Source organism: Rhodnius prolixus, unplaced genomic scaffold, assembly GCF_049639745.1.
Source record: "Rhodnius prolixus isolate KJV_2025 unplaced genomic scaffold, Rpr scaffold_10, whole genome shotgun sequence".
Classification (NCBI taxonomy): domain Eukaryota; kingdom Metazoa; phylum Arthropoda; class Insecta; order Hemiptera; family Reduviidae; genus Rhodnius; species Rhodnius prolixus.
The window spans coordinates 25,048,869-25,064,463 of record NW_027411615.1 but is presented as its reverse complement, the minus strand read 5'-3'; the positions used below and the strand labels follow the sequence as shown (position 1 = coordinate 25,064,463).

General features: G+C 34.0%; 1 protein-coding gene across 7 annotated transcripts in view; it reads left to right on the top strand.

Moving 5' to 3' along the window:
* The window catches only part of Msp300 (Muscle-specific protein 300 kDa), a 242,910-nt gene that overhangs the window by 176,829 nt on the left and 50,486 nt on the right, over positions 1 to 15,595 (top strand). For 6 of the 7 annotated variants that reach the window (XM_074133140.1, XM_074133145.1, XM_074133141.1 and 3 more), the window contains one exon: positions 2,516 to 14,434. The exons of the other annotated variant lie outside the window; for it this stretch is intronic. In XM_074133140.1, the coding sequence (XP_073989241.1) occupies positions 2,516 to 14,434 (11,919 nt within the window). The remainder of the gene's footprint in view (positions 1 to 2,515; positions 14,435 to 15,595) is intronic. 7 annotated transcript variants of the gene reach the window in all.

The window sequence follows — 15,595 nt, the reverse complement described above, 5'->3', positions numbered from 1 at the left end:
TCTTTGTTTTACTTGGTTTTGTAGGATTTTTACTTTAACGAATTTCCAATTTAAGAGCCTAAATCAATTTGATTTCCTGAGCGGCTATTGTCTGATGTATAAACGCTCCTTATCCTGTCATTAACATATGTATACCAGAAATGGTCGACTTTAAGAGAGACGAAAAAAATATCTGTTTTTGGACGGAAAAATGAACAGTAATTTTAGATTCGTTACACGAGCGAACGTCGTTCTTACGTTAGTTAAGAAGTTTGAACTAGGTTTACCATTAAGGCTAGGATGCCCAACAAAGGAAGTTACTGAACGGTCAAATTGACTCCATTCAAAAAGTTGTAAAACCGAAGCCTAAGGTAGCTGGATCGGGTATCTAACGAAGCAAGAATCTTGTTGGGTTCTTCTAATTGGATACCAACCGCACTAGAAAATTATTGTGTAATTGTCACAATTTAGCACATAAAAGTAGTAATTGAGGAAAGCCATAATCCACTTGGGATTGTTAAGCTACTTGAAATAGATCGACACATTGTCATTAAAAGTTTGGCAATGTCAAACTGTGAGGTAGGCAGATAAAGTAGCCACAAGATTTAAGTCGAGACTACATTACACAGACGTTTCTACTGCATTGCAACAATCTCCTTTGGAATTTGTTGGACAAAATTTAACGATCGTCTAAAACCTTAATGCACAAATAACAATATGGATTGGTTTAGGGTAAAGTAGGGGCAAGAACTTTGTAATCATTTACATCCATTATTCTGACTTAGATAAAATCAAGACCCAACTTATGAAGTCGAGGATTAAAATAAACAAAAATGCAACAAAAATGCGTATTTTGCTGGAAGTCATGATATTCATGACTTCTCGTGCAGCAAATTATTTAAAAAATTTATATATTTTGCCAAAATATTCTTGCTAGATATTCCCTACTCATTTCTTTGTTTTCTTTTATTAAAACCAAGTTACACATTTGTGAACATACTTATGTATAGCAACAATTTCGATGAGACGTTTCGAGTTGGCGTCAGTTAAATTTCCAATTCTTACTTTTAAGGATGCATACTTATATATGAATTTCTTTAATACAGTCAAAGTTTTTGCTCTTTTAAATTATTTATTCTGAGAAATATTACTCACTCTCTGACCTGAGCCTCAGCCACTACAGTGTGTAAATTTTCTGTTACATTGTTTTTGGAGGTTAACACTGTGCTGTGTGCTCAAATATTTGAAATCTTTGACCCCTTCAAAGGTATATTCCCCAACCGTAGATTCCAAAATATCCTTTTCTTTTTAGTCACAACTGAGAAACTTTAAGTATCGAAATTCCCTCTAACAGCATTTAAGAAACCATGTTTAAAATATAAAAGGAATATTTACATAAAAGTTATTAAGTAATATTGATAGGAATAAGGAGAGGAATAAGAAAGAAAAAATGAGAAGGATATTAATCATAAGTAATATCATATTTGTCTACCCTTCAAATTATCTTATAAAGAGGGGCGCAAGCTCGAAACATCACACCGAAGTGTCTTTAATGGGGGTATAAAACTTATAATAAATAAACAGAATAATGTCTGAAGACTACCTACAGAAGGTTCTGTTCGGGGAAAAAACGTTCAAATTCTTCATATTCAGAAATATGAAACAAAGCACAATTTCTCTCGAATAAATGAGCACTTTTACCGTAGTGCTTCAAGACTATGCTTAATTACCAAGCAAATAATTCTATTAGTAGCAGGCATGCTGCACAATATAATTTCTTCTCGTCTGCACGCTGATCATTTCAAAAGTAATTTCACTTTAATTTTTTTTATCATTATCATTAGAATTATTATTATTTTGTTTTTTAATTTAATGGTGTCAGTATTTGGTACATTTTACTTTTTAAAAAAGTGCATGCACACTCACATGAAAATGGTATGTATTCATAAAATTCTATTTTAATTTTAATTTTGTTTACTTAATTTATTTAGTAGATTGCTAAAAAGCACATATTTTATTTATATATATATATATTTTTTTGCCTCTTAGTATTATTTGTGGTATGTAAAGGTTATATATTATTTTGCAAATTACTGGTGATGGGCTGTGTTTAAGCTTGATTTTCCCTTGTCTCTAAACGCACAGGCATGTCAGGAGAAAGTACGTGCACTGCAAAGCAAGATATCAGCCCGGTCTGAGCGTGTCAAGCTTCTGCTCCAACGGGGAACCCCTTACACTGACCCTTTATCAGATACCTAGCTGTAGTGAATGCCGCGTGTAAATAGTTATTTGTTTTTATTTATTTTTCTCTTTTTCATTCTTTGCGTACTGTGGGTTAAGAGAGAAAAAGTAAAAAGAGTTATCCTGGCCACCAGGCACTTGCTATAGAGCTTTTTAAATGTTGTGTCTCCCAAATTAATTTAAAAAAAAAGTAAGATTTTTAAAAATACATTTTTTTACATGAACTGTGCGCATATTGTTTTTTTTTTCTACATTTTTTTTGTATTATATCTGGGGTTTGTGGGTGTATTGTTAGGATCTGAAGAACAACATTCAACGAAAACGGGACAAGATAAGCGACCTGGTGAAAATGGTTCGTATTCACAATCCAGTGTGGCCATATCTAGTCGAGATGTCATTGTTTTGCGAAACTGAGACCCACACACCCAATGACCCATGTGATAAATTGTCTTATGCCGATGTAACGGCCGGTAGAGTAAGTCCATGCCCCCAAGGTGGTTCTCGCACAGCTTCACCAGTTAATATCGAAAGATCACAGATCTACAGTATTGAAAGAAATATATTTGAACAGAATATATTCAAAAATCCAAGTGAATTTATAACAAGAGAACAAGTTTTTACTTCATTTAGTGCTTTACCTAAAAGAATTGAAGTTTGTGATAATAGTAGTCAGGATGAAGGCGTTATGTCTGATGAAAGCGATAAAAATCCGATTAAATTCGAACTAGACGATGACATTTCTAAAACACCAAAAATACAAATTAATTTAGTAGAAGATCCCCCTCTAACGAGAAGAATGAGCAGATATGAGCAGTATAGTAGATCTTGTGATGATTCAAATCTACCTCAAATCCAAATTGATAGCAGCAGAGACAGTAGTAAATCACGTGAAATTCCTATCACTGGAACATTGGCATCGATGCAATCATTGCGAAGCCACTCTAGATCCATGAGTCCAATGTGGGTTGCAGGAGAGAGTGCTTCATATTCCGATGTAGTTAAAGGAATGTCCCGCAATAATTCAAGAGCACCATCAATTGAGAATCTATCATCATTGGAAAAAGAATCTGATAATAGCACAAAAGAACAAGCTAAAGTTGCTGAAGAAGTGACAGAAGCTGTAGCTAAAGAATTCCAACCAAGAAAAGTTATAACCCGTAAAAACATCGAACAAATTAATCAACAAAGTAGCTTGCCTAGCAATGAAACTTTTACACAAGAAGAAAATAAAGTAGTCACTTCAACTAATTATGTACAATCTACGCCTAAACAACAAATTGATTTAATAATCCATGCGAATAAAACATATTATGAAGTTCCCTCAGAAAACATCCAGTCTCACATGTTTAAGGAAACCTCTGTTACTAGAAGCAAGAATGAAATTGAGAGCAGTGAACTAGATTCTAAAGGAAAAGAATTCAAAACTTCTGAGCCTTCCGATAAAGATGCTGAAAGCAAAGAAAAGAAAATAGATCCCTCAGAGACAGTTTCAAAAGCAAATGTTAGTTCAGATAATGAAATTAAAAAGAAGAAAAACAAAAAAAGAAAGGGTAAAACGAAGGGTGTATCTCAAGAAAAGATGGCAGAAAACATAATTGAACCTTTCGAAAATAAAGGTAAAGAAGATACTGTAATCGGCAATATTGATAGACCTTTAGAAACAAGTAGTAAAGAAGGAATTATTCTAGAATATGCTGAAGAACCTTCAGCAACAAGCACTCACCAAGAGATTAAGAATGTAGTGGAACATAGTTTAGGAAGTATTAACACAACCATCACTAAAGTTACAAAAATCACTACACAGAAAATAGTTACAACCAAATCAGATAATCAAACTTATGTAAAAAAAGTGCAAAAAGAGATACCGTTAGATGATAATACGAATTATGACCAACCAGACCCAACAGTTCAAACATTTGAAGCTGTTGGTGATGCAGATTTACCTCAGATTATCACCACTGTAAATGTACAGAAAGATGAAAAGGAATTAGTTTCATTAAAAGAAAATGATGATGGTGAAGTGGATATTGATGCTTTGACGATTAGTACTGAAATTGTTGGTAAAGATAAGACAAAGAGGAAGAAGAAACGTACAAAAGATAAAACTAAGAAAGAAAGTAAAGAGGTACCAAATCGAGAAGTGAAAATGGAAATTCAAAGCACTGAAACACAAAATTTAGATAATGTTAACGAAAATAATTCCGATGCAGTGATTAAAGAGCCTCTGAACGAAGAAAAAGACGAAAAGTCACATGAATGTTATGATAATGGTAAACTAGATGGAGGTTCGGAAAACAAAATAAAAGCTAACGAGGAAAGTGTAGAAAAGTTAAGCTCGAATAAAGTTATTAAAGTTGAAGCAAAAGAAAAAGTTCCATTAAGTAAGCAAGGTTCTAAAAAGAAAACTAAAACTCATAGCGAAGGGAAACAAAAGAGTGAAATTTCAGTGGAATCAGTAGAAACTACGTTAAATATTGAAATGGACAAATCTGGCGGCGATAAGACGAAACGAACTGAAGAAAAAGTATCTAAAAAGCAATTATTACGAACCACTAAACCACAAGAAAATACTGAAGTTTCTTCCACTATTAAAAAGGAAAATATTCCTGGGGACTTAGAATTAAGTACTGAAGACCCTAAAACAGCTGAACAAAGTGGAATTAAATTCAAAAAGAAAAAGAAAACTAAAGGTAAAATTAGTGAAAAAGGCACGAAATCACCAGAAAATGTTTTAACTAAGTCCTCTTTTGAAATAACTGCAGAAATAGAAAGTGAGAAACCCGGGAAAGCAGAAATTATATCTGAAGGCATTGTTCAGGATCCATATATTAATCAGAAGGCAATTATAGTGCCAGCTGATGAACCTAATAAAAACATCAAACACAGAGATATTAGCGAAGAGTGTATTGGTACACAACCAGAAGACAATATCTGTATACTAGAAGGTACTGTGTTCAAGAAAGAAGCATTATCTAATACTCCAAGTGACATGACAAAAGCATTTTTACTAGGAGAGCAAACTTATAATCAAAATATACCATCAAGAGATGCTCCAAACGCACAATTGTTGGAAAGGTTTACTGCACGTCGTGATATCCATTCTTCGTCAGATTTACCCGAAAATCCATTTCTCCCTGGAAATGAGTCAGGCCAATCTTTTTGGCGAAGTGAAAATGTAATACCTTTTGCCCTTTCATGCGAGAAAGTTCCAAAAACTCTAGATAGTAACGTAACTGCTAGTATGGAACCAGAAATAACACAATTTAAGGACAGCGAAATAACAGACAAACCTGAAAAGAAACAGTTGAATAAAAAAGAAACTGAACCTGCAGAAGATTGGGAATCACATACTTTTACTGTTGAAACTCGCCAGGAATCTAAGCAATTTGCAGAAATGATGCCTACTTTGATGGACAAACTTACTTTAGTTGAAGAACTTCCAAATAGTCAACGCGAACAAAATGAACCAAATACAACTGATCAAATTTACATCGAAGAAGTACCTTGCACTTGTCTAGTAGCGGATCAATTTCAAGAAAATATTTCTCAATTAATTTCAACCCCGTCAGAATCAGTAGAGAAAGAAACAGTTAAAAAAGTGAAAGGGAAAAAGAAGAAGAAGAAGGAACCAAAGGTGATTAAAAAAGAAATGCTTCCACAGGAACCTGATGAGAAAGAGGATGCGCATGAAACAGGAATTGAGAACATGTCTAAGATGCAAAAAGTTTCCTCATTCTCAAGCGATGGTAATGACGCACAAAGAGAAATTTCCGATGAGTCTCAGGAGCAATTTAAAAGTAAAGATAAAGATATTTCTGATAAGCTAAAAGAGATAATTAAAAAGAATGTTAATGAGCCCAGTGCCTCTATTAATTTGAACTTACTTAGTGAACAAATCTCTCTTGACTCACCTCAATCAACAAATCTTGATGCACCTGCTGTTGAAACCGAAACAATTACTTCAGTAGTTGACGAACAAAAGACTTCCCATGATTCCACACTACGCGAAGAAGAATTATTCCAAAGTACTCTTCCGAAAATAACGGAAAAAATCATGGCTCCATTTGAAAAATCGGAGAAACGTGATCCAATAGTTTTAAATATTGACTCCTCGGAAGAAATGATCGATCAAACCAACAGAATTATAGAATCTCTTTTAGAAGAGGATTCTTTAAATACAAAAGGCAAGAGTATAGATCAAATCAACGTTAAGATCAGTGGTACCCAAACACCACCTAATAAACCCATAACTGATAACTCAGGAGAAAATGAAGAATTCAAAATTCAATGTGTATCCGAAGGAAATATACAAACTGGTAATGATATTTCTCTTTCACTTGAAACTGTTAGTACAGGAGAAGAGCAAAAAGATAGAATACCTGAAGGTTTTATAGCTCCTACTTTCAGTAAGGAAACTGAAGTTGAAGGCTCTCATCCGTGGGTTAACGAAATGATGGAGGTAACTCTTAAAAATCTCGATGATACAACTTCAGTGTTAACGATGTATAAGAAAACAGAATGTGTAGAACGCAGTTTTGAGAATCGTGATGTCAGCCAGAATTTGGAATCTAGTCAATTTTGGGATATTCAAGCTTCATCCTCTTTTATTGCTGATCGACTGGAACCAAAATTAATCCAATCGATTAGCACAGATGTAAAAAATGTTGGAAAAGATGTTTCACTTCCCATGGAAAGGTTTGTGACTGAAAATCCTCTTTCCAGTATACGTGAGCTCACTTCAGAAACCCCTGCCACTTTTACAACATCCGGTATAGCTCTAGGAAATGAGGAGTATCGTCCAACAATTATTAAAACAGTGAAGAAAACCACTAAAAAAGTTATTTATGGCAAATATACTCCAGAAGTTCAGTCTAGTGGTGAAGTTGTTGGTGATCTGGACCCTGAAATAACAATAACTGAAGTTGAAACCGCTAACAACAGAGAACAATCTCCTCTTCATCTTAAATCAGAAACACCTTCGGTCGTGTCCGATGTATTTTGTCATCAGAACATTCCAACTGAGAAACCATCTGAAAGTAAAGTCTCGATAATAGAAGAGGTTACCTCAAAATCGCCAATTGAACTGCAGCAGAAAATAGAAAGTATCTTAACTGAACAAACGCCTTCTTCTAACGATGTACTAACAGAAGCAGTAGCTGCAGATTTGCCAATTGTGTCAGAAAAGAAGAAAAAAGGAAAGGAGAAAGCAAAAGACAAACTTAAACCGAGGGAAAAAATTGCAAAAACTGGAAATGTGACTACAGCGACCAGAAAAGGACAAAAACTCGAAAAAGATGAAATCTCTTCTGAGACTCCTTTGCCAGAAGTCACGGAAAAACCTTTAGATGAATCATCAGAGCATTTAGTTGAGAAAGACATTTTTCATGCTAAAGCTATAAAACCAGTTGACAGTTCTTTGACATCAATGTTCTTAAAGGAAGAAACCTCTCCAATTACGAGCATTTCTACAGAACAAACAGTACTAGCTCCAGTAAAAAATGAAGACAGTCAAACTGTCGTCTCCTCAGTTAGCAACATTCCTTATTTTGCTATTCCTCCCTGGGAACGCTCCGAAAATAATGAATTTAAAGCCGTTGATAAAAAAAGTATTCCAGAATCAGTCAAACATCAAAGTTGCTCCGACTGGTTTACTCCAGAAAAGATTACACTACCAGAAACTGTAGCTACTGATTTAATAATTACAACTCATAAATCACTGCCTGAAGTAAGTGAAAAAATTAGTTCTTTATCAAAAGACTCGCAATTAGAGCCATCAGTTAAGGATAAAGTTGTGTCAGGCAATCAACAAAAGAAGAGAAAAAGAAAGGAAAGAGCAAAAGGTAAACCTGAAGTTCTTGACGTCATTAAAACTGGCGATGATGAAGAGATAGATAGTTCAGAAGAAATAGTGGTTCACCCAAATAGATCTTTAGCTGATAGTGTGACTCAAGGAAATGAAGTTTTACCAACTGCAGTACCGTTAAAGGAAGAATCATATGTAGAAATTGGTACTGTACAAAGTCGCATCGTTGGGTCTGGTGATGAAGCTGACATTAAAACGGACACAAAACTCAATGAAAATGAACCTTCTTCATCAATGGATGCAAACTTAGTATCACAAAAAGAAAATGTTAGCGAACCACTCTCTCATAAAGTGGCGCTAGGTTTTATCACTAAAGCAGATGAAATTGTTGAGTGTGAACCAGAGAATAAAGATGCCTTCTCCTCTCACACGAAACAGAAGTCAGATGTTCTTAAAAAAGCTACTAAGAGCTCAATACACCCATCTGTGATTGGGGTAGCAGAAGGTGAGGAAGCTGGAGATCAAATAACTGGTAACCAAGACGATGTCTTACAGACTAGTACAGATTCTAAAGTTTCTACATCAGTAATAAATAAAAGTAAAAATAAAAAAGGAAAATCAAAGAATACATCGAAATTCACTGGAGAAGGAAATTCATCTGCTTTATCACCAGAAATATCTGTGGGTAAAAGCGATAAGCCTTCCAAAGAAATTGAGAATGCAACTGACCCCTCACGTTCTGTAATTATTACTCTTAAAGAAGTCCCAGAAAATTCTTCAATCGAAAAAATGAAAATTCCACTTAATGAAGAACATATTTCTGATATATCGCCAGCCGAAGAAAAAACAATCCAAGAAAGTGTTTTCCCTGATAACGCTTCTCAAAATGATTATAATGTAAATGCCTTCCTTAATGAAGAAGTCCGCGTCCATGCAGAGCAAATTAAGCCATTAGAACAAAGTATGTACGTATCAAGTTCAGAGCATGAAAGAGTTCCAAAATTAAATTTTGCTCCTTCCATAGCTCCTGATATGGAAGCAGATCCAACTCAAATTAAGTCAAAAGAAGTTCCATCCCCAGAAGTAGTTGTAGATAACATTAAAACTAAAGAATCAGAGAGAAAAGTTAAAAAGGCCAAAAAGGTTGGAAAAGATAAATCAAAAACTAAATCAAGTATATCTGAATCATTGGTTTTTGAACCTGAAACTCACTTAAGAGATGAAGTAATTACCACGGATGCGGTTGTTACTCCAGAGGGTTTCATAAAACGTACAAATGTTGATTCTGTTTTGGATATTGGTGAACAACCACCTGTTTCTAAAGAACCAGAAAGCTGGGAACTATTAGTTGAATCAGAAATTACTAAACAAAATACCCAAGATGTTTCTGAAATGCCTTCAGTAGGAAATGTTACAGCTGAAAAAGCCGATATTTCCATTCCATTACTTGAAAATATTGAATTAACAATCTCGGAGAAAAAGAAAAATAAAAAGAAGAAAACTACATCTGATAAGTCAAAAATAGGATCTGAAGAATTACTTCTACAAGACGAAGGCGCGTCAGAACAAGAGATTTCTAAAACTTGTTCTTTTAATGCGGAAACTATTACAAAAATATTGGATCAATCAAGTGCTTCAAAGGAATTAAATGAAACAGAATTCGAATCGAAAAATACAGAATCGCCTGCAGAAAAATCAGATGTTATCCAGCTAACTGAAAATCAAATAATGTTGAATATATCGGAAAATCAAAAGCCTACTGAATATACTACTGGCAAGAAAAAATCAAAGAAGAAAATATTGAAGCCTGATATTAGTAGTGTAAAACAATCAATGCCAGAAACGGAAGAAGAAGAATTAAGAACAGATTTCGTAGATGTTCTAAAACCTGATGAAAGGAATCAACCGATAGTTAAATCTCTAATTCCAGTGCAAGCTTTAACTGAGGCAACACAAGGTGGACAAGTAAAGCCACAAGAACCAGCAATAGCAGAATCAACAGAAGTGCTTAATGTAGAGGATTTCTCAATTGATAGTGTACAGAAAGTACCGAAAAGTAAAGAAACATCTCCTGCTCCAATAAATCTGCAAAAACCTGAATCTTCAACTAATGCAAAAAAGAAATCTAAAAAGAAAAAGGGAAAGTCTAAACATGATGAACCGGTAACTATTCACACAGAAGGTTCTCCACCAGCCCAGTTGGAAAATGACCAGAAATTAACAGAAGTCGAAAAAGAACCATTTTCTCCGACTAAAGCTGAATATTTTGAAATAAAAATAAATTCTACGAAATCTTTCCCACTAAAAGAGGATAATAGTGATTCAGTAAAAGAATCAGAAACCGAAACTTTTATACAAGAACAAGCTGAAGAACACTCAACACCAGTTGAAATTCTGACTTCCACTCCTAAAGAAATAACTCCTGAGCCTCAAATCAAAAAGAAACCAAAAAAGAAAAAGGGAAAGCCTGAACATGATGAACCGGAAACTATTCGTACTGAAGATTCCCCGCCAATTCAATTAGAAAATGTCCAGAGAGTGACAGTAGTCGATAAAGAACCACTTTCTCCGACTGAAGCTGAATATTTCGAAATGAATATAAAATCTAACGAACATTTCCCACTTTCAGTAAAAGAGGATAATAGTGATTCAGTAAAAGAATCAGAAACCGAAGCTTTTATACAAGAACAAGCTGAAGAACGCTCAACACCAGTTGAAATTCTGACTTCCACTCCTAAAGAAATAACTCCAGAGCCTCAAATCAAAAAGAAACCAAAAAAGAAAAAGGGAAAGCCTGAACATGATGAACCGGAAACTATTCGCACTGAAGATTCCCCGCCAGTTCAGTTAGAAAATGTCCAGAGAGTAACAGTAGTCGATAAAGAACCTCTTTCTCCAACTGAAGCTGAATATTTTGAAATGAATATAAAATCTAACGAACATTTCCCACTTTCAGTAAAAGAGGATAATAGTGATTCAGTAAAAGAATCAGAAACCGAAGCTTTTATACAAGAACAAGCTGAAGAACGCTCAACACCAGTTGAAATTCTGACTTCCACTCCTAAAGAAATAACTCCAGAGCCTCAAATCAAAAAGAAACCAAAAAAGAAAAAGGGAAAGCCTGAACATGATGAACCGGAAACTATTCGTACTGAAGATTCCCCGCCAATTCAATTAGAAAATGTCCAGAGAGTGACAGTAGTCGATAAAGAACCATTTTCTCCGACTGAGGCTGAATATTTCGAAATGAATATAAAATCTAACGAACATTTCCCACTTTCAGTAAAAGAGGATAATAGTGATTCAGTAAAAGAATCAGAAACCGAAGCTTTTATACAAGAACAAGCTGAAGAACGCTCAACACCAGTTGAAATTCTGACTTCCACTCCTAAAGAAATAACTCCAGAGCCTCAAATCAAAAAGAAACCAAAAAAGAAAAAGGGAAAGCCTGAACATGATGAACCGGAAACTATTCGTACTGAAGATTCCCCGCCAATTCAATTAGAAAATGTCCAGAGAGTGACAGTAGTCGATAAAGAACCATTTTCTCCGACTGAGGCTGAATATTTCGAAATGAATATAAAATCTAACGAACATTTCCCACTTTCAGTAAAAGAGGATAATAGTGATTCAGTAAAAGAATCAGAAACCGAAGCTTTTATACAAGAACAAGCTGAAGAACGCTCAACACCAGTTGAAATTCTGACTTCCACTCCTAAAGAAATAACTCCTGAGCCTCAAATCAAAAAGAAACCAAAAAAGAAAAAGGGAAAGCCTGAACATGATGAACCGGAAACTATTCGTACTGAAGATTCCCCGCCAATTCAATTAGAAAATGTCCAGAGAGTAACAGTAGTCGATAAAGAACCTCTTTCTCCAACTGAAGCTGAATATTTTGAAATAAACGTAAAACCTACCAAAAAATTTCCAATTTCAACAAAAGTAGAAACCTGTGATTCAATAAAAGAAACTGATCAAGCCAAAGAACACTCAACACCAGTTGAAATGTTGACTTCCACACCTAAAGAAACACTTCCTGAGCCACAAATCAAAACGAAAATAAAAAAGAAAAAGGGAAAGCCTGAACATGAAGAACCGGTAACTATTCGCACTGAAGATTCCCCGCCAGTTCAGTTAGAAAATGTCCAGAGAGTAACACTAGTCGATAAAGAACCTCTTTCTCCAACTGAAGCTGAATATTTTGAAATAAACTTAAAACCTACCAAAAATTTTCCAATTTCAACAAAAGTAGAAACCTGTGATTCTATAAAAGAAACTGATCAAGCCGAAGAACACACAACACCAGTGGAAATACTGACTTCCACTCCTAAAGAAACGGTTCCTGAGCCACCAATCAAAACGAAAACAAAAAAGAAAAATGGAAAACACGAATATTTTGAAATAAAAGAAGAAATGAAAACCTCACCTGACTCTTCGCCAAAATCTGAAGAAGCCATTCAGAAGATTCCAGAATCAGCAACGACTCCAGAAGAGACAATTAATGAAAACGTCCAGACTTATCCAGTATATGCTACGGATTCACGCACAAAAATTGAAACTGACGAGATATCAATTCCCAATTATTCAGAAACCTTAAACCCTGTAAAAACTGAAATTTCATTGATTGAAAGTGAATCTGAGCCATCATTTTTGGAAAAAATTAAAACCGTTGAAGCTGCAAGTACAACGCAAATAAAAGAAATGGAGCTTGACAAAGTGACGAAATTTGAAATGGCGATCCCAAGTTGTACAAATTATTTTCTGGAATCTGAAAAAAGTTTTAGTTCATTAATCCCAGAACCAGAACCCCTTCCAATCTTAAAAGATAGCGAAGGCTCCATTTCAGTAAAACATTTCAATGAAGATAATTCAAAGCAAGTAGAAATGAAGCAATCTGATCAAGAAAGTTTAGAAAATATTAATAAATTAAAGAAAGGAAAAAGAAAAACAACAGATGATGACGGTAAATTAAAGAGTGTGAACAAACCTGTTCTTGATAAACATAAAGTAACATTCGATAAACCCCAATCGGAGTCTAGCCCTTTAGAGCAAAAGAATGTAAGAAGTTCTCAAGAGATATCACTTCCTGCATGGAATCTTCCAGAAGAAAATAAATTATCAGAACCTGCTCTTAAAAACACTTCCTTTAAAAAGGAAGAAATACAAACAGCTTCATTTTTATCAAAAGAGAACGATGATAGTACTAAAGATAATATTGGTGATAATACTGTATATCCATCAAGTTTAAATTCAATGACAATTACATACGCTGAAGTAACAAGAAGGTCCAGAGAACCTTCTTTGTTAAGAGAAAATAAAGATATTACTCAGAATGATTTGGATGAAAATGAAAGCACTGCAAAGACGATAGAAAACGTTGAATTCGCAGTAGAAACAGATTCAAAAATTTTTGCAAATGTTGCAGAAAAAGTACTTGAAGTTCCTATAAGTTCACAATTTATATTCGATAGAGAAAGCCAACAAGCCCCTTTCACAGAAACAACTTCTTTGGAAATTGATACGTGTAAACCTGATCGTGCTTCTGTTGGTTCTAAAAATGAAGGAGAAGAAATTCATCCTACCTTATCACATTATGAAAGGGCTTATAATGTGACCTATGCCGACGTTACAAGAAGGTCCAGAGAATCTTCTTTAATAAAAGAATTCCCAGATAAATCTCAGAATGATTTGGCTGAAAATGAAAACAGACGAAGTGTAAAAACTCATGCAGACGAAAACATTACAATCTCAACATCTGACTCAAACTTTGCAGTAAATGTTACACAGCAAGCTCTTGAATTTGCTGAAAGCCCAAAATTATTGACCAATAAAGAGTGTCAGTTGCCTAACCGAGAGCATTTAATTAAGCCGGAAAAGGCCGACAAAAACTCCACATTTGTGTCTGAGTTTCCATGCGGAGAGATAACTAGAACTGATTTACCTGAAAGTAATGTTTCACAAACGGATCGAAAAGAATACTCTTCCTTGAACTTGCAAAGTGATGAAGAAATTAAAGCAAATAAACCTGAGGAAGTGGACAATCGGACTAAAAAGATACAATACGCTGTACACGAGTATGTTGAAACCCAATCAGCGAACGTATTAACTCCTCACTTGGAAACATACGCACAAGTTGTTAGAAGATCTAGAGAACCATCCCCTGTTGCATTTGATAAAAATCTTAGGTTTGACAATAATAAAACGGAAAGGCAGAATTATTTTGAAAAATTAGTAAGCGATAGGCCATTATCCAGAAATGATATCCCATCTCACACAGTATTTTCCTCCCAACCGCCAAGTTCAGATACATTTTGGGCTGAACAACTAAAGGAGATTACTACTAGAACCGTTTTGGAGCACCCTCCACTTCCTCACTCATCTGGAAAGGATAATCAAGAAACTGTTTCCAAGGTTCGATTAATGTCTTTTTGTGTAACGTTTCTGCTTTATTTTTTATGGAGCATTTGTAAATAATTTCCTACCAAAGCAAATTAAAAAAGAAACTAACAAACTTGTCATGGAAAAGGAAAATGATTATTTGTTTTTCATTTTATCTAATTACTTAACCAACGTGATGTTTTATTTATTTATTTATTTTGCATTTTGAATGAATGATTTTTTTTTTCTATGAAATCAGAATATATGAATTTTCTTTTTCTTTAATAACTGCACGGCATGAACATTTCTTCAAAGTAAAATTATAATTATAAAGTGTGTCAGGTTTAAGTGTCAGAATTTCAAGACATGCTATGAGGGTCTCGAAATTTCCTACAAACAATGATTCAATTCACATTTTTATTAATTATTAGTTTCAAAGTTTCTAGTTTTCTTTGGATTAAAATCTCTATCGTAAAGAAATTTTCTGATATTTGTTTGTACTAATTCAAATTGAACATTTTGGTACGAAGAATATTTTCAAAATGTGTTGACTACTTTTTTCAAAATTGTGATTATTTCTGCTCACGTGAATTGGATCAATTTCTTTAATGAATTAAAGACAACATCAGATGGTTTTATTTCTTCTTATTTCCATTTGAAAATTTGTTATATTTTTATTTTGTTTAATTTAATTAGGTTCTGACTTTTTTAAGAAGTGCAGCTCACTTTTCATCATTTAATTATTTAATCAGACGAAAAATACATTTTTGTTAATTTCCTTGTGAAAAAATTAAAAGAATATTAGTAATAAGTTTCGTTATCAAGACAAAAATGTTTCATGAGAGAATTTCACTTTTTTATTTATAGAATAACAAAATTTAGTATGTGGAAAGTTAATTCATTCTATTTGTGTTTCTATAAGTCAGGTTGGATGTCAAAATAATAAATCTCAAGAAACTGTTGGCTTGTGGGAACTTTTTCACTCTAATCAGTGGGCCAAACATCTTCTGAAATACTGTCATTAAACCTGACATATGCACATTAATTAACTAGTGCACATATATTTAATTAACATTTTGCATGGATTTTCAATGCTGTTTTGGAGATGTTAAAATATTATAATTTGTTTTTACAATGATCAGTTTTTTGGCGTTCACAACTAAGGAGAATGATGGTTTCATGTTTTCAATTATT